The sequence below is a fragment of the Rhinichthys klamathensis genome, unplaced genomic scaffold, assembly GCF_029890125.1.
Source record: "Rhinichthys klamathensis goyatoka isolate OS25496 unplaced genomic scaffold, OSU_Roscu_1.1 h1tg000135l_1, whole genome shotgun sequence".
NCBI lineage: Eukaryota > Metazoa > Chordata > Actinopteri > Cypriniformes > Leuciscidae > Rhinichthys > Rhinichthys klamathensis.
The window spans coordinates 1642264-1662237 of NW_026606670.1; the positions used below are offsets into that span (position 1 = coordinate 1642264).

Below are 19974 nucleotides of genomic sequence, written 5' to 3' on the forward strand. Positions count from 1 at the left end.
ACATGTAAGGCCGCACTACGCACTGGGTAAGTTTTTAAAAAATGGAAAAGCCCAAAGATCTGTATCTCTGCTAAATGAATTTAACTTATGTTTGTTTGTTTTTATTTAAATTAGTGTTGTGTTTCAAGTTACTATACTTACAAAATGTGAAAATGTGTCAAAGAAATGTGTCAAGAACTTGATATTGAATTCTGTAATTTTGAAAAATCATAACAAAAATGTTTTTTTTTTTAATAAAAAAAACTACGCTACTGGGTATTATTGACATTTTGCCTGGGAGAAATTAGTCTGTTAAATTGTTGCTGTATCCGAAGCATGTGTAAAGGGTCGGCCGTCTTCTGATTCTGAACAGGGAGGGGAGCATAGACATAATAAATACATTAGGTCTATGGAGAGGAGCACTGATTTTTGCTATCAAGAAACTTAGCAGATCTAGAGCAAGTTCTGTTCTCAGGGGAATCCGTTTGTTTTCCCCCAAAAAGGGGCGTTACCCTTCGATGACGCAAAAGTAGCGTTGGTCTATCAGTGGAGGGGAGCAGCGGCTCCTTTGCATTTAAAGGGAAACACACAAAAACGGAGCGTTTTCCCTCACACCCAAAAAGGGGCAACTTTGACAAGCTATAATCAAAAATCTGGGTGGTATTTTGAGCTGAAACTTCACAGAAACATTCTGGGGACACCAGAGATTTATATTACATCATGTGAAAATGGGTATAATAGGTACCTAATCGAGACTTGATTAAGCTTTATGTAAAAATAGATTTGGTCTTTTTTATTATAAACGATTTATTTACTTTATCACTCATTTACTTTATATATATATATATATATAATGCTGAATATGCATAGGGAATAAAACACCACTCAAATAATCTTGTCTTTTCAACAAGTGTGTTAAATGTAGAATTGCAAAAAAGAAGAAGAGAAAAGTCGCCTAATAGGCTATGACTGTTAGTTCAGTAGCTAACAGTTCACTAGTTTAACATACAGGTTTATACAGGTTGCCTGTTTCGACAGAATCATTCGTTAACAAACAATAGAAAAACACAATGGAGTTAAATTACTAAATTAAACAAACAAAATTGACCTCCCGTGGTTTGGGAAAATTAGTTGCTAGTGTTTCAGTGTCACATAATCAGCGTCCTACTGAGTGTTTTTCCCCCACCTCATCTCAATTTACTTTTCCAAGTAGATCTATAATTGCAAACATTACACTGGAGATGTGCTTTTCTTTTACAGTAGGATATAGCACTTCACTCGTGTTTATGGTTTATTTGGATCGACTTGCAGCTTATTGTGTTATTGGTAGCCTAATGCATTATTGTTTTTTGATGGTGTTGTTGTGTTTCTATTAGATTGTAATTTGTGTGATTTTCATTTGAATGTTTTCGCTGGCCTATATGACAGGTAGTCCGATGAGGTTGTTTTTGCACTGCTGTGCAATTTAACTAAGGATAAAAGATTTCCCCTTACCTGTGCTGCCTCTTGATGGTAATACGTGGTATTGCAATAAATGTATAAAATTAGGTAGCGAGTGGAGAAATGTAGTCTGTGGGCTTTGCATATTTATTCATTTTTAGAAATCTACATTAATTGAAAACCTGGCATTCAAAACCATTTAAGTTTTATACTTATTATCATTATAATTTTGGAAAAACGTTCACATACATTCTAAGAAACTTTGTGACATTGACCCGGTTAAGTAAAAGATTTGTTTTTTCCTTCCTTTAATTAGATATTGTGGCAACACTTTGCAAGAAGATTTCATTTGTTAACATAAACTAACAATAAAAAAAAAATACTTAGCATTTTTTAATCTTAGTTAATGTTAATTTCAACTTTTACTAGTACATTATTCAAATCAAAAATTGCATCAGTTAATATTAGTGGACTTGAGCTAACATTGAACTGACGATGAACAGTTTTACTTTTATTAACTAACATTAATAAAGATGAATAAGTAGCCTACTGTACAGATGTATTAATCGTTTTTAGAAGTGTTTTGTTGTGAACTGATGAGAAGATATATGGTTAGGTAGGCCTATAATTGAAATATTAGACTATTATTTCATTAATAAATAACAGTGACCACATGAAATGATCACGGGTGGCATTTGCACAGGCAGCAAGCACATCATGACAATAAACAAACAGGGTCAGTCAAAAGCTGTAATATTGTTTATTAAATATTGCATAATGAGGCAATCACAGCAGTAAATAGTGTTTTAAATTCATTGTAATTGTAACAGCACTGCAAATAAACAAAAACAAACCAAAAAAAATGCAAAATTCGCCTCTGCATACAGACCACAAAGTAATAATTAAACATTACACATCTCAGGTGTCATCTCACACTCTTCAATCAATCATGTGATTGCGGTAAAGAACTCGGTAATTGTCTTGTGTGACACACTTGGGCCAAAATGGTACTCTTTAAACATCCTTAAAAAGTAACATGTTTACCTCAAGGCAAAATAATAATAATAATAATAATAAAATGAGGCACAGTTCAATGAAGCCATGAGACAGAAAGGCATTTCAATCCCAACACAGTGTCAGAATCACTAGTTCATTCATATGAGACGGCCTGTGTTACGCAAGTCTCTGTGCTTTCCTAATATTCTTCATTTAATATAAACTGTAATATTTATAGAGGTTGCTGTAACTTCAATCACTTTCATTCATTTATACTTTACATATTTACAACTTAGAATAGGAAAACTGTGTGTGAATTTCAACTTTGTTCACATCCAAGTTAAAAGTTTCTCAGAGCACTACATTCAGATATGCTACGCTATTATATAACGGTTCAAAAGGCCAAAACATATATCTTCGAGTTCATTCCATCTAGAGATCGCATCTATTTTAATTCCTCATCGATCTTCTATGTGATTACTTCTTGACAAAAGTTTTAGCAACAGCCACTGGTTTAAAAAATAAAAAAATACTTTAAATGACTAATTTCTGTCTAAATGATCTTTTCCTAATTCTTGTTTTGACGGAAGGCTGGTAAAGCGAGTCGTGGACGAGACGACCCTCATGCTCTCTAGCAGCACGTTCTCTGGCATTATATGGAATGGACCGTATAAAACTAAAGGGGAGATTCAAAAAGACACAATTTTCATCAGAAGAACAAATTCAAACCTATATCTTCAAACTTGCCGTTCCACTTCTCAAACGGAAGCAAAAGCTAGTCTACAACCTGGAGTAGATGTGAACTACATTCAGTTAAGGAAGACCACAAGCTAATGAAATGAACACAACGGTCCACATGTAACGTAGCATCCTCTACTGTGAATGGCACTTTGAAAATGAGGTACGGCAATCTTATATATGGATCATCCATTCCCAACACGCAACCAAAATGACCATTATGACCATTTTTCCTGTCATAAATGTCACTGTCAAATGGTACCTGGGTTAAGATGTTATCGAGGCTCATGTTAATGGAGGTAAATACTGCGCCTCAGACTCAAAATACACTCTTCAGAACAACCAATTCAAAAATGGATGACTGAAAGAGAAAAATATGCATCACTCAAGCAAATAAATAGTACATTTTGAGTCAAAGCATCAAAATAAGTTCTGATCCGTTTAGTGGGGTTTAGCTGTAGCCCTTCACCTCACTACGAAGCGTTCAAACAAAGCTAGTTTCTTTTTCGCTACTACCAATTAAAAAGCTTGTTAGATCTGGAGTTTCTTGAGTTGGTCACTCAATCGTAATTTTACTACCAGAAATGTTGGTAACACTTTACAATAAGGTATCATTTGTTAACAAATGATATGATAAACAATACTTCAGCGGAATTGATTAACCTTAGTTAATGTTCATTTCTACATTACACCAATGCATTATTAAAATCAAAAGTTGTATCTGTTAACATTAGTTAATGCAATGTGAATTAACACGAACAAACAAAGAACATTAATAAATACTGAAAAAATATATTGCCCAGTTAGTTCATGTTAACTGATGCATTAACTAATGTTAACAAATTAGAGCTTATTGTAAAATGTAAAAAATCTGAAAGTACAGTAAGTGCTGTCAAGATATCCTCCCGAACACGACTAACGCTAACCTTAACATTTACATCATTTTGATGTCTACAAATGGCTTTTCAAATACTAATGTTGCTGTCTCATCGATTAAGCCCTCATTGGAATAGAAACTGAAATCATACTCTTTATAAGAGTGCTTCATAAATCAGCATTTCTTTTTAAACGTAACGGGAGTATAATTTTTTTTTAAATGGCTAAACCTAACTTAGGATCCTTTCACCTTTTCACAGACCTGTAACCCTTAATACAGACACCTTCGGGTGCTTTCAATAAACTGTCGTCTCTTACTGCCACACTGAAAGGCCATCAAACATTTATAGCAAAAATAAATAGTAGAATCTCATGTTTTTCAGTAATGTCAGGTATGTGATGAAGTTAAAGTATTTTGCGCTGTACTTCAGTACAATTCGCAGCTGTAAACTTAAACACCTTTTCCCAGTCTGATATTATATATTAATGGCTTTTAGCATTTTCAAAAACAATGTGAAAAAAAAAATGGTAAAGACCTTAATTCTTTCTTTAAATCCCTCAGTGATTCAACAAATGCTGCCACTGTAGTACAGCTTCACTGACATGCCGCACACCTTACTGATCACATACCTGGACATTCATCTGGGAAAGACCAAATTGTGGAGGGGAGGAAAAGTCTTAGTTTGACATCAACAGGTACAGTGTCCCAAACAGATCAGGCTGCTTAAGCATAGTGCTAGAATCCATCATTTCTTTAACTGTATCGTGTCACAAATTAACAGCTTTCACATAATTTCCTGGGAACGTGCCGAACTGTTTCGTCCTCTTAGATGTACCTGCACAGAGAAACCAATACATGCATAAGAGTCTGAACTCCAGAACAACAGAGCTCTGAAACACTAGCTGAGAATAGACTGATTTAGTAGCGCTGTCGTTTTGTATATATGGATTTAGTATGTGAGAGATGACTTTATGGAGAATCAACACATTGATCAATAACACATACCCACAAACCAGCCATCATCGCATTTCTCCATGACATTGACCAGGTCTCCTTCCTGTAGCTCCAGCTCATCTTCATTCTGAGGCATATAATTGTACAGAGCCTGAAATCTACACAAGAACACAAAAAATCATTACCCATGGAAGAGGAAGCGACTGCACAAATCACATTGTATTGACTAAATGTAAAAAACGTATTTCAGTTCAGTTTAAATGGAAATAAAGTTAATGGCCTTAAATTAAAAGCACTACACACAATTTTATCTGTCTGACACAATTATGTATGTCACACTGCACATCTGGCAGAGCACCATAGTTAGGGTTCAGTGTGCCTGCAGTCAGTCACCCTCCACAGTAACATGAAATACAGTTATAGTGTATTGTATTGTTTTTGTACTGTATGCAAGCTACATAGATGTGTGTGTGTTTGTGTGTGTGTGTATATATATATACACACACTGTAAATACAGTTGTGTACAATTTTCAAGTTTTCTATTCCTCAAAGTATCCTGAAAAAGTTTTTTCAACATTAATAATAATAAATGTTTCTTGAGCAGCAAATCAGCATATTAGAATGATTTATGAAGGATCATGTAGATCATGATTTCTGAAGACTATGAAGTAATGATGCTGAACATTCAGCTTTGCCATCACAGGAATAAATTACATTTAGAAAAAGATTTAAATAGAAAACAGTTATTTTAAATTGTAAAAATATTTCGCAATATTATTGTTTTTGCCATATTTTACATTAAAAAAAATGCAGCCTTGGTGAGCAGAAGAGACTTCTTTTAAAAACATTAAAAAATCGTATCGATCCAAAACTTTGAACGGTAGAATATATATATTAAGCAAGGCTGCATTAAATTGATCAAAAGTGACAGTAAATAATGCTACCGAAGACTTCTATTTCAAATAGATGCTGAACTTTCCATTTATCACAGAATCCTGAAAAAAATCACAAAGACAGGAGTAATGACTGCTGAAAAAATTCAGCTTTGCCATCACAGGAATAAATTACATATAAAATATATTAAAATGGAAAACCGGTATTTTAAAATGTAATAGCGTTTCACAATATTTCTGTTTTTACTGTATTTTTGATCAAATAAATGCAGCCTTGGTGAGCATAGTACAATTATTTGAGAGAATTGTATTCATTCAATGGGAGATTGAAATGAACATCAAGTACTTTGAAGACTATAATGCTTAACATTTAGCATCATTCAAAACTCAGTGTTATGCATCTGTAAATATGGTTTCATAGTGCAGTCATGTAAGGAATGTCCTGCCTATTTTTTAAAAAGCACAGGTGCATCCACACAGAAATACACCGAGGTACTGTAGATCATACTTACATCCCACAGCTCATGCGTCCAGGCTCAGGACTGCTGCTCTGGGACAGGGGTTGCTGGGAAATGATGAGAGAGTGTTTACTGGGAGGAGGCAGGAGTCGGTGGGCGGAGTCTATGGGACGTGACAAAGTGCTGCAGTACCTCACTGAGGTCTCTGCAATATTCATGATCTCATTACACACTGCCTCCTATTGGTGGAAGTGGGTCGGCACAAGATGTGGCCACAAACCAGGTAGGTAGGGTCAGTCATTCAGATGGAAAATTGAGTTTGAGGAAGGGGCAGTGTGGTTAGAGAAGATAGTAACAGGACAGAAAGGAGGGAATGTCCATTAATACCAGGAAAGCCGGAAGGGATGGTAGTGTCCAGAGGATAAGCATGGAAGAGTGAGACAACAGAGTGAGTGCATGTGGAAGGAGTGAAACATACGCCACAATCATATAGGACAGGTTTACTTGCAGGGTACAGAGATGTCATGCATTATGTGGGTGAGTTTCAGGATTAGATCTCACAGAAAATAAAACATTGAGGTGAGCCTAATGATTGACTGTGATGCGTCTCATAAGGATCTGATAATATGAAACTGCTCATATTCACCATTCATAATCAATACAAATGACATTAAAAAAAAAGTATGGAGCAGTATGTGCATCTAAGAGTAATTATAATGTCATGAAAATTAATTTACCGTAAATGAATTGGCATTCATGTTGTTGTCTTGGATGTCAAACAGCATGACAGGACTTCTTGAAGATCGCCCGTAATATTCGACATCATTTCTTAATGGCTGTGGGGGGAAAAAAGAACATGAATGAAATAATCCGCCTCTTTTTAAAACATGTTTAAAACATGCACAACGGTTCATGTTCATCCCTGAGGTCTGGGTTCAAGTTTGAAATAAGTATGCACAAACAACAGTACAGTTGGCATTTGATCAGTCCATTTCTATTTTCCTCTGTGCAGAGGACGGCAGCACAACCGTACATCAAACACATAATGAACGGGAAAGAGACTGTGAGTTAGTAGCAGTCACCACATTTCCTATAAAACATCAAACAATCATTAAAACAGTGTCACATCATGCTGGGATGCTCCTTCTATAATTCTAAACGTGTAACTTATACACTAGCATTCAAAAGTTTGGGGAATTGGTAAGATTTTTTTTAAATAAGTCTCTTTTGCTGCATTTATTTGATCAATACAGTGAACACTGTAATACTTTTATATATACAACATATATATTACAATTTAAAATAAATATTTTAAAATGTAATTTATTCCTGTGATAACGAAGCTGAATGTTCAGCATCATTGCTCCAGTCTTCAGTGTCACATGATCCTTCAGAAATCATTCTAATATGCTGATTTGGTGCTCAAGAGATATTCATTATTATTATCAATGTTAAAAACAGCTGTGCTGATCATGATACAATCCATGACACTTTTTTTCAGGATTTGTTGAATAGAAAATAAAAGAACTTTTGTAACCATGTAAAAGGTTTTGTTTCCTTGCTCGATAAAAGTGTTAATTTCTTTAAAAAATCAAATCTCCCCATAATTTTGAATGGTACTTTAAACATAACTTTGTATAAGCTAACACATATTTTCACTTGAACATAGATAAAAAACTGGAATTCTTCAAGCAGTTACATAGAATTAACCAAATACTATTAATATAAATTAGGGCTGCAATTAATCACATATATCAATATTTGCTAAGAAAAACCTCCAAATAAATCACCAAATAGAAAGTGGCTTTAGAAGTCAAAGGATTATTTATTTTATTATCAATGAATATAACACTTTCACTGGCCTACTAACAGTCCACAGCAATGCATCCTTCTAAGTGTAGGGAGGCACGATTAAATTCAAATTCTTTTTTTATTTAATTTATTTGACTAAATTAACAAGTTACATTGACTGTCTTAATAAATCTGTTTTTTTACATTTCTCTCTTAAATTTGAATTAATTTCAACGTGCCGTTTGGGTCTGACAGGGGAATCAAGTCGGTATACACACTGTTATCTCTAGATTTGTATCATACATGCATCATTTATAAACAACCAAGCTTCGTGCTAATCATGTTAGAGGTTCATGCAGCAGTTTCTTTTTTAACTGTGTTTCTCTCTCAACAGTGTGAAAGCCTCAAAAGTATAACTCAATAGCATGATCAGATGGGTCAGATATTGTCCCCTATTGCAGCCTGCTAGATCTATAACTCGTGCCAATGGAAACGGAACTTAGTCATCTTATGATGGGCACCTTGAACAAACACACCACACCATGCAGAAGATACCTCTGCTGGGCTATAGTTCCTGCTGTAAGGAGCCTTGCGGAGGCTGCCAGCCCTGTCTATTTCAGACCCATCCCCTTCCTGAAACTCCTGATCCAGCCTGTTGCCCCTAGTAAGCCAACCCTCAAGCCCAGCACCCCCACAGGGACTCAGGCTGCGGGAGAGGCGGGGAGATGGTGGAGAAAGAAGGAAGTCCTCGCTTTGAGGTGGAGTGAAGGTGAGGAACGGGGTGGCCGAGCAGGGCCGGGGTGGATAGGGCGGGGGTAAAGGAGACGAGGAAGGAGAGGCCATGGGGGAGATGCAGTAGGGGCTGCCGCTGATGGGAGGCACAGGACTGGCTGACATGGAGGGGGGCAGATATTCGCCCAAGCGGTAGCAAGTGCTTGGCAGAGGGGGGAGGGGTGGAGTGGGGGCGGCTGGGGGGCTGCTGCTGGCTCCGCCCACAGTGAGAGAAATCCACTCGTTGGAGATGGCATGGACCTCGGGGGAGATCGAGCGGCGGGGAGACCGGGGCAGAGGAAGAGGGGAGGTGGTGAGCCGATTACGAATGGGCTTTTTGGAGGGCAAGGCCGGGTGTCAGAAGGAATAATAGGAAACAATAAAGAGGAAGGAGGAAAGGAAACGGTGAAATGATGAAAACAACTGTATGAGATAATCAATAAATAAAAAACAAACGGGAAAATGAAAGCGATTCACATAAGTTGAATAAAAATGGATTTTGTCAGGTCTTTACCTGTGGAGAGGCATTTGTGCTCCGATGAGGTGACTGGCTGAGAGGGGGATCAGGATAGTCCACTCCATTTTTCACTCGGGGTCTTTTGTGCACCTCTATGTAGGTGACCGGGAAGATGCCCTGCCGGTTAGTGCCAGAAACTTTGCCTTCATACCAGTTCTCATCTACTCTGCGAATTAGTGTTATTCGCTCCCCCTACAGGCAGACAAAAGATTTTGAATTAGCTCCTGCAGTCATAACATAGACAACAAAAACACACACATATTTATTTATTTAAAAATAAGATTTTTTTTTTTCTTTTCTTTTTTCTGACATTCACTTTCATAATCTCTATTATTAATTTACATGTAACAAAATCGGCAAAGCAAAGTCTGATGCAGAAATGCATATGTGAATCCACCTGCATCTATAATTATTTCGTTGATTAATCACTTGTATTCACTGCAGTTTTAGCATATTTTATTCTACTGGTTGATGACTTTTTTTTTCTTTCTTTTTTGCAGTGTTTAAAAACCTTTTCGGCAAACTTTTCCTTAAAATTTTTTTTTCTGTTTTATTTTTATTTTCTTCTTCGGAAAGCTTTTACTTGGCTTGTTTCATCTCACTTTTAAGAGCGTTTGGCTTCACATTCAACTCATAAGTACATAAAACAGGCTGCTGGACAATGAATGTTTATTCCATATAAATAAAAAGCTAAATAAAACATATACGGTAATACAAATTTCTCTATCTCTTGTTGTTTGCATATCAACAGTGGTAAGTGTTGACCGCTGGACTAAAGCGCAAACTTCATTAAATTGCAGAAATAGTGTGAAGTACCTTTCTGAAAGACATTTCAACAACAGTGTCACCAGTGAAATTAAATCGAGCCATAGCCTCTCCGTATTCCAACACCTGGACCGGAGCACTTTTTTGGGGCTGAGCCTTTTCTGTTGGCGGCAAGAGCTGGAAAAACAGCATAACAGAAGTAAGACGTGTTACTTCACACCTGAAAACTCTTTTAGATACAAAAAAAAATGTAATACTAAATGATAAAAAGAATGTACCTCAACGTAGCTGCGTGGAAAGATCCCAACTCTTCCATGATGTTCTCCCTCAAACCAGTTCTGATCAACTTGCCGGTAGATGTATACAATATCTCCCTTTTGAAATGGTAGTTCCCTGATTAAGGGGAAACGAATGTGGTTAGTCTTGTATAATGTAGAACTCTACATGTCAAGAGACATGCTGATATTTACAAACACATGATGATCTCATTAGCATCCTTAGAACTGAATTGTGAGACACTTACTTTAAACTTTCTGCTCTGAAGTCAAATCGCGCCAAAGCAGGAGTTCTCTGCAGACAATAAGAGGCCATTAGCATCATTTCTACAGTAATGAATCTTTTATATCACAGCAACTCTCTTTGTCACTTAAAAAGACAGTCGTTTGAAGCATAACGAGAGAAAATATGTCACCTCTATGGTTTTTCTCTTCTCTTTCTCATTAATAACCAGCAGGTCGCCGAAGCGGTCATTAGTAATGAACTGCTGATGAGTCACAACCAGCCCAGCGTGTCTCCGAGCGGCTGTATCTGCCTCTTCCTGCTCTCGCTTTAACCGTCTCTGCTCTTCCAGAATTTTCTTTAAAAAGAAACAGGCTTTTAATTCAGTCATTATGCCTATTACAAATTCACCACATTGTACAGCAGCAAAATAAGTCTCCAAAAAACATGCTTTAAAATCCACCATATGTCTGTTAAATTACTCATGACCAGAGGACCCATAGATCAGCACTTGTATGTATATTCAGAAGATTATATTATTTTATATCATATTATATTATTTAAATATACAAATGAATAAATATTTATCTATTTTGTTAATGTTAATACATTAGGGATATACACGCGTTTATTTTTTGTCTTATTCTCCAGTAAAAATATCTAAACAAATTTTTTTTTTTTTATTAACAAACCTCAATAATTTAGTGTTAGATATGCTTAAAAAAACTATGTCCGTGGGGCATAAAATGTAACTTATTTTAAGATATACTCTCTGAAAACAAGTCGTATTATAATTTTTCCTTCTCAAGTAAATTTATCTTGTTTTAAGGATGTTTATATGTTGTTCCTGGAAAACAATAAACATAGCAATTAAGAAAATGATTTGTTTGCGGTGTGAAGAAAATGTCAAAACAGATATGGCACCTCTTTATCTCCATAGCGTTTCCGGACAGTCTCATCTGGGTTCTCTCCATGATCCCCATGGCCTAATGGATGTGAGGAATCGGAGTCTGTTTGAAAAAACATAGGATTCACTTTCTGTTGCCAAAATTACATAAAGTAAGAGAGTAAGTGCAATGATTCAAGTCAGTCTAGGATCAAGCATTCCACAACACTTCATATCTCTGAAATTTCCATTTATAGAGCATGTCAATGGGGATGATATAGACATTCTGGAAACAACACAAATATAACAAAGGATGTTATATAAAATATATAAAGAAAATTACATGAACATAAAATGGCTTACACATCTTACAGTTTAACATTAGAATAGTTTATGCATAAAACAAGTATTTTGAGATCTGCAGGATAAGCATAAGCCATGGTCAGTCAAAATAAAAAGTTGCATGCATCAAAACCCAACATCATGAAAAAGTATGGTAAAAATACACATTTTGCCATTCCTTTCAAAAATGTCTAGTGAAATATGTATAATGCAGATTTAAAAAATAGAAAATTAAGTGACAACCACATAATAATAAACAAAACAAAAAAAAACATAATAGCCATTTGAATGCACTTGTCCTGATCCTCAAACATAGTAAAAACAGACTCATGTTTACACTATTCTATGAAATTTGTCTTTTAATTTCAGATCAAATCTGTGAAAGGCTTTGCAGGATGATGATGAGTTGTATGTGCGTGAAACAATTTTAAATGTCTGTTTAATGTACAAAATGCATCTGTTCAATAACATTTGAGGCCTGAAATATTTTCTCAAGCTGACAAGAAGCTAAATGACATGTGGGTGAATCCTGCGCCAAAATTCCTCTCAGTTTCCAACTCTTATCATTATTCTATGGTAGCATGAAAACAGAACTTCTGGTATGTAGTAATACTTCATAATGGATTAATGGAATCTGGCTTTTACAAAAGTAACATTATAGAGAACATTAAAGGGATAGTCACCCCAAAATCAAAGTTCTGTCATATTTCCTCACCTTCATGTCATTCTAAACATGTATGACTGTCTTTCTTAAGTGGAACACAAAAGACAATATTTTGAAAAGTGGTAACCATTGACTTGTATGGACAAAAAAAACCCCAAAAAAACACATTTCTCAAAAACTCTTCTTTTATGCTCCAAAGAAGAAATTTTAATGAATGACACGAGGGTGAGGAAATTATTACATTTTTGGGTGAACGGTACTTTAAAAATATTTAATAAACTTGAATAAACTTGTTTATACTGTATATATAAACTTGTTTTATATATATATATACACATGATTATATATGTATATAATCTGACTGTAAGTCAATCATTTTATTTTATACCGCTGTTTATGATTCGATTACACAATTCTCAATGTTTCATGGAATGCGTAGAAGATCATTCCCTCACAAAACAACTTAAGTGCGGTACCTTTGTTGTTTTGACTTAAATTTAAAATACACTTTAAAAATAAACAAATAAGAACTGCTTATACTTTATTGAAGAATGCCTTGAAATCCCTTTGGAACAACCTTGAACAACAAGGTTCAGTCACTGTTGCACTCTATGGGTGGTACTTTTTACCAAGACTTTGATCTGGGGTTTTTTTTATATTTATGTCTGGTCGTAGTTATCTGGACAATGTATTACAAAGGCAATAAAAAAATAATACTAAATGGCTGAAGTGAAAGTCTGAGAATAAAAAAAAAAGAGTGAAAAACACACTTAAACACAACACAACAGAAATATGCCAATGTGGTTACAAACCACACATGTTGGCCACACAGTGCACACAGAAGAAATGGAAAAAATAAAGTCACTCAGTGATGACAGAAGAGCAGACAAGAGAGAGAAAGGCTGGAGGAAGATGAGTGATCACAGACATAGTCATGCCCGAACATGAGTGTGGACAATCTGACACTCATGACACTCTCAATATAGCCACCTTCAGAGTGATCTTTACTGGCTTCTGAGCCCTCCACATCCATGTGGTCATCCGAGTTGCACCCCTCACAGGGAGAGCTCTCTCCGTTACTGAGCCTCTCCAGCACCTCCAAAGAGGACAGGCGTTGGGGAATCACAGGCTTCGGCCTGGCCAAGAAGAGGTCTCCGGCCACGGGCTTCATGGCGGAGAGAGCACAAGTCTTTTTGGCCTGTTGACTGTGTAAGGACCTCCGTAAGGAGAAAGGGGCTGGTCCCATCAGAAGCAAGTTTCTTGGGGGAGCACATCTCTTCTCCTGCAGGGTGTTGGCCTGTTGCCGCTCGTGCCTGAGGATTGTGGTGAAACGTGTGTAGGAAGCCGGGCAGGAGCCTTTACACTTGCTTTGTTTGGTGTGGAAGGGGAAGTGATCATGGTGATGGTTACCTGTGGGTTCTGAAGTACAGCTGGAGGGCGTCTCTTTGGCAGCATCATGAATGCAACTGTTTTTTTCCTCCGATTTGCCCTCATTTTCCAAAGGTAAGTCAATTCTTGAGATGTTCAGGCACTCGTCTGACACAGAAGCTTCCTCTTTGGGTGTTTGGGCCTCTGTATTCATGGTTGAACAGTCCTCAGTATGTGCAGGCTCTGGCATGACTAGAGTCTCAGCTGACAGAGCGGTCTGGAGAAAGCAGGCCGGCGCGGGGCTGTGGGAAGGACTTGGGCTACGAGGGAGAATGGGCATTGAGGCGGAGCGAGTGGGCGCACAGTTCGAACGCTGAATGATACGCTCAAACTCCATCACCCGAAAAGTGACGGCATCCCGGGGGATGAACTCAGTCCTATCCAGGGAAATGTCACCCCCCGGCTTCTCGAAAAAGGAAGCCAGGCAGCGGACACTACCGTTGGGGCTAGAGCCCAAGGAGCTCGGCCTCTGAATGTTATGCATGTTTCGATAGAGGGCAGAGAACTCAGCTGTGCTCCTCACAGATCCCACAACAGGTCCATTTTTATGAAGGTTCCTGCTCTCAGGTAAACCATTGCCCTTGCAAGCTGAATTTAACCTGTGATCGGCATTCTGCGTATCTCCATTCTGTGAGCCACAGGCCTCCGGATGCAGATCCTCGCAGCTGTGCGCTTTGGGCCGCTGTTGTGTCTGCTCGGTCCGTCTTTCCAGGCTCTCATCGGTAGAGGGCGATAACTTGGGCTTAAACTTGGAGGGAAGGATTTGAGGGATGCAGGCTTTGGTGGCTGACAAGGACTTTTTAGTCTTGTATTGAGAAGCTAGTGCATTAGTGACAAGAACTGAGTGAGTATTTACAGAAGAGCAGGGTGAAATCATACAGCCATTCCCACCTTTATAATCCACTGGCAGGCATGCAGGGTAACAGAACAAAGAGTGCATTAGATTACACTTGCAACAAGCACGAACACAACAGTATCACACAACTGGCAAATAATGTAAGAAATGTTACATTAATTACTAAATAAATTCTCCAAATTAAATCACGGCAGTGCATCAAATACTTATAAAACATCACTATTAGAATGAAGCATGAAACTAAATATTCACTTTAATTAGCTAGTTTCATAATTTAACAGCTAATATAGAAACTATAAAAACTAAAAATATTAAATATAAATAATCTTATATATATATATATATAAAATCAAATGAAAAATAAAAACTAAACTTAATTACTTGTACTAAAAAGAATAATATGTTTGGAATATTTTATTGTGGTAATTTAGATTCAAATCTATCAGTATTAAATAATGCAATTTTTAAACAAGTCTAGGAGACTGTTTAAGTCATTAATAAATCATATAACAAAATAAAACTAAAATATTTTACTCCTGGCAAACTGCAAAAAAAAAATAAAAATATTCAATGAGTCCTGTGTGAGCAGAGTTTCAAATCCATAAATGCTAGTATAGGCCTAGTTAAAAACAAAAGGAAGAAAATTTATTATTTCTGCTTTAACTTACAACTGACAATGAATCAAAATACTGTACCACTAAACCAATTGGAAAGTCTCCTCCAATATGCATGTGACTCCCATGGTAATTCATGTGACCTGCTCAGTAACTCTTTTATTTTTAAAAACTGTTTTAAAGAGTCATATGCGCTGAAAGACAATGCATCTAAAATTGAGCATTTACTTGTGTTCTGACTTCCAATATGTTTTTTGGTCCAACCAAATGCACCATTTGTTTCCTATTGTGAAGGTTTGTCCAAATGTGCCGATATGCTTTTCTTTTTGACCTATCGCAGACTCCCCAAACCGCTCCAAGACAGGCACTTACTCCCGTTGCAGTCATTAACTTATGTAAGCACAACAAGTCTTGGGAATTCTCACCAAAGAAACCTCTAGTGTGCTGTGAAGTTACCAGCTGCTACTGCTATCCACAGGAATTACAGGCAGAATGTTAATAGATATTTACAGTACATTGCCAAAAATGCAGCAGGAACATGGTATAGATAGTAATGATTACTTAAAAGCAGGGGGGACATAGGGAAACTCACATAATTTGGATTAAACAAAATGTTGCAATGTGCTTTATTGATTTCTTTATACTCAATGATGCATTTAGAAACATAACTTTATGAAGTCACAACAAGATACACTGCATTGTATATTCTGTATGCAAAACATGTTGTCTTGGAAAGTCAAGAGTTAAAAAAAGATCTTCACACAGTGGTCAACAAAGCCTCTGTCTAAACATGTGGGTCATGTTAACTATTAACGGATACAGTCATCATCCTCAACCCTTGTGCGTTCCGCTTTCCACCCCCTGCCGACACGAGCGGCCCATCCTCCGGGTCAAATGTGCTAGCATTCCATTCATGACCTCCCTCTGACAGCTGACCACTCATACCTGACCACCCCTGAACATGCTGCATGTTTATCTCCTCTACAGGGTGAGTGTCCACCATCAGATCCCCCTATTAATCTCTACGTCCACCCCCTTTCCTTACTGTCCAGACCATGGCCCACTTCTAAAGCAGTTGGACACCCAACTGAGCTGAACCTCATGTGCCCATTCTGTCTAACAGGCCGGCGTCGAGTGAATGACTAAAGGTCAAACCGGACATCTGTTATGTGTCAACTGTGAAAAATGGCCAGCTTTAACGAAACACAGAAAGACAAATGAGCTGTGTTATTTGTGTGGTATTGTGAAGGAAGGAATGTAGAAAATGCTGATGAAGAGGGCTCAACGGGCAACAAATGGGCCAGCTTTACAATAATCTAGTATGATTTTAATCTTATTTCGATTAGAAATCCTTAAACCAAAATCATTTCAAACCTGAATTAAACTTATATAAAAACAGAGTGGAAGCCTACCTTTAGAGGAAGTGCTGGGGTTGCGCTTGTTAAGCGCTCTCAGGCCCTGCAGTGGGATGTCGCCGCCCTCCAGGACACTCTTGTAAGTGTGTCGATCACATTCTGGAGCTGCCTGCCCGCTGGCAGACAAGCTGTCCTTCTCTGCTTCACTGTCGTCTGATTTACAGGTCGAGCTGGGCACAAATAGAGATATGAGGCTGTGACTTAAATAAATCATCATATTCACGCGACATGTCTGAACAGAATTCTAGTGTCGTGTTTATATGAAAATAAATTTATTTTTATTAAAAGCAGATATAGGAAACATAAAATGCTATGGAAAAACAATACTATAGAAAATACTTTGCCTCGGAATACTTTTAAAAACTGTAAATTGAAGATTTATTGAGCACACTAACTAAACCTGCTCATACTTTTGAAATATCTGGTGGGAAAAAAAGTGTTTATTTTTGTTATTATTTTTATATGCTTTAAAGTGATATATATTTTACTAATTACAAAAAAAAAGAATGAATACATGATACATTTTTTTATTTATTTTATAAATATACAATTTACTTTTAATGTTGCCAAACAATTTAAAACTTCAGTGTGCCAGCCAGTGTTTGCTCTTTGATATAGATGGGACAGCGCCAGCTGCTCTGGCCCTTATCAGAACATTCCTCAGAGGCCTGTGTGGCATCCTTTAAAAAAAAACATGCTTGAAGATTTCCACATGTAGCAGTTAGTCATATAAACCTAAAGTATGTGCTTTATGAAAGTAAGTTGTTCTTTAAGGATGCACACCTTTAATAAGTTGTCTTTTGTTAGGTCTCCCATATAATGAGCTGTAGTCTATGTTGGTATAGGAAAAATTAAAGTATATCATGCTTGCTTATCATTATGACTCTTTGCTGCAAGCAATAAAGCGATAATATTGAGTCCAGTAAGGCCATGCTATGTTTTCATTGCTAAAAAACAAAAATGCATGATGGTCTTAGTTGTTTTAAATTGGTCAAGCTGGTCTGACCAGCTTACAAGTGCCCAAAACCCCAAACCAGCCCAGCCTGACCAGAATGAGACTGTTTTTCCAACAGGGTTAACACAACAGACTCCTACATTAGCCTACATTCTAAGTGATTTGAGAGGGAATCTATCCATGACAAGGATTTTAAAAGCACAGACAATGGTCCTATACATCGGCAGCTCTTTTTCGGAGGGAATCATATTAACAGTTACAGTTATGGGCCGTAACAGCCAACACGCCAATAAAATCTTAAGGGCCTTAGCATACTTTCCTACTTTTTTATAGTTGGAAACAATATAATACCCATTATTCAACAAAAATGATGTGTGTATACAAGACACTGTTCTTGTGACTCCAGCTTTATGAATTATTCCATTATACTGTACACTTAATAAAGTCCCCAAGAATGACATGACCCTTGGGATGCATGGGATGCTTTCCGCTGGAGAAGTGAGAAGAAGTAAGCACACGTCATTCCAGACGCCACTGGCTCCAAACTCAGGAACCTGAGCAGCTGCTTGACAACTGCTGGAGCAGAGATGGTCTTACCAGATTTATCTGACCATCAGTAAAGCTGAAGTATTTTCATGCTGTTCAGCTCCTTTTCAAGGATCTGTTAGCCATAAGGCAAAACTATGTTTCTCTCAGGATTACACTTACACAGGGTTTGTCTCTCAGACATTCCTCAAGTCATGAGAGCATATTTTTGGTTTAGTGTTTTGGCTGAACACTAGTTGGCCTCCTGGTTTATCACTAAACCATGTGGCTTTTGATAAAACAATAAACACCACATCCAAACATCACAAAGATCCTCACACCAAAGTGAAGACCGCTAGGCTAAAAGATGCCACGGATTCTTAAGAGAGACGTAAATACCACAAAAGATTCATTCATTTGTATGTTTTACTGTTACATTTTTGGCAAAGGAAGCATGGAATTTTTTTTTTAAAACTGATTTAACTAATGAATAAGTTTATTTACTGTTTAAAAAATGAGTTATGTTAAAGACTGCTTTTAAAGAAAGCTTAAATGACATTAAATTAATTCTATTCTTGTTGCGCATGCTTTAGATGATACTTCAGATGTTTTTCTGAATCAAAATAATACAAAATAAATAAATGTGTTTTTTTTATTTATTTTATTCTATGCTTATAGATGCATAGAAGCATCTATGCTCCCTGTTCTAGCTTGTACTATTCTGGACAGTGTTTGAAACTTTGTATCATACTGGCTCCTTAAGAAGAATCGCTTGTTGTATTCCTTATTATTTGCTTTGGATAAAAGTATCTGCTAAGTTAATAAATGTTTTCTTTGTAATTTTTTTTTTTTTTTTTTACTCATATAATTAAAAAAATGAATCAAGTTAATAAATGGAAAAAAATTTGTTCAAATGTAAATGTCTTCAAATTTAAAGACATAATATGACTGTTATGTCAGTATTGTGAAGGCATGATCCCGTAAATGCCACAGTGAAAGCTGTCAGTCAAAAAATGACACTTTACTGTGTGCTTCACAAACAGCACTTTCAAATTTGGGGGATTTCTGCTAACAGAATGGGTGGATGTTCGAGGTCTCTTATCTCTCTTAAAAAGACATCCAGGCTTTATTTTCAGACACTAGTTTCAGCACGAAACAAATCATCACACCATCCGTGGCCTCTCCTCCACGAACGCACGCACACATGCTTACAAACATACATCACACGAACGCCTACACTGGACAGCCTGCATTGCAAATGGTCGTTCAGGAAACAGAAAAAGGAAACGAGGGAAATCTCCAGAGCCCCGTGACAGCGCTGCCTGAGAATAGATGGCTGGAGAGCAAGACAGGCACACAAACACACCCACATACAACAAGGCATACACCATCAGAAAATGGTGGAAAGGAACATTTGGGAGGGGAAAAAGAAGCATGGACTTACTATTGCTGGAGGTCGGAAGATGTTTCCAATGGGCTGAAAGAGGGGGCACTCTGCAACAAACCAAACAAAGAAGTCATTGATAGCTCCAAAGGCTTGACTCTCTGGCAGCTGGAAAGGGAGAAGGCGCATTAGTCAGTCAGGCTTGCGAACGTCTGCCGTGTCCAAAGC

At 37.1% G+C, this 19974-nt stretch overlaps 1 protein-coding gene across 9 annotated transcripts in view; it reads right to left on the bottom strand.

Moving 5' to 3' along the window:
* Window positions 1-4245: 4245 nt before the first annotated feature.
* LOC130089695 (sorbin and SH3 domain-containing protein 1) overlaps window positions 4246-19974 on the bottom strand; it is a 51730-nt gene continuing 36001 nt past the window's right edge. For 5 of the 9 annotated variants that reach the window (XM_056257173.1, XM_056257171.1, XM_056257172.1 and 2 more), the window contains 14 exons: window positions 19807-19856; window positions 16880-17052; window positions 13560-14900; window positions 11602-11687; window positions 10871-11035; window positions 10703-10749; window positions 10458-10572; window positions 10231-10356; window positions 9412-9606; window positions 8682-9230; window positions 7073-7171; window positions 6390-6574; window positions 5036-5142; window positions 4246-4865 (listed from right to left, as the gene is read on the bottom strand). In XM_056257173.1, the coding sequence (XP_056113148.1) occupies window positions 4798-4865; window positions 5036-5142; window positions 6390-6574; window positions 7073-7171; window positions 8682-9230; window positions 9412-9606; window positions 10231-10356; window positions 10458-10572; window positions 10703-10749; window positions 10871-11035; window positions 11602-11687; window positions 13560-14900; window positions 16880-17052; window positions 19807-19856 (3306 nt within the window). In that variant the 3' untranslated portion in view covers window positions 4246-4797. The remainder of the gene's footprint in view (window positions 4866-5035; window positions 5143-6389; window positions 6575-7072; window positions 7172-8681; window positions 9231-9411; window positions 9607-10230; window positions 10357-10457; window positions 10573-10702; window positions 10750-10870; window positions 11036-11601; window positions 11688-13559; window positions 14901-16879; window positions 17053-19806; window positions 19857-19974) is intronic. The other 4 variants (XM_056257175.1, XM_056257178.1, XM_056257177.1 and 1 more) reach the window with 4 other exon arrangements.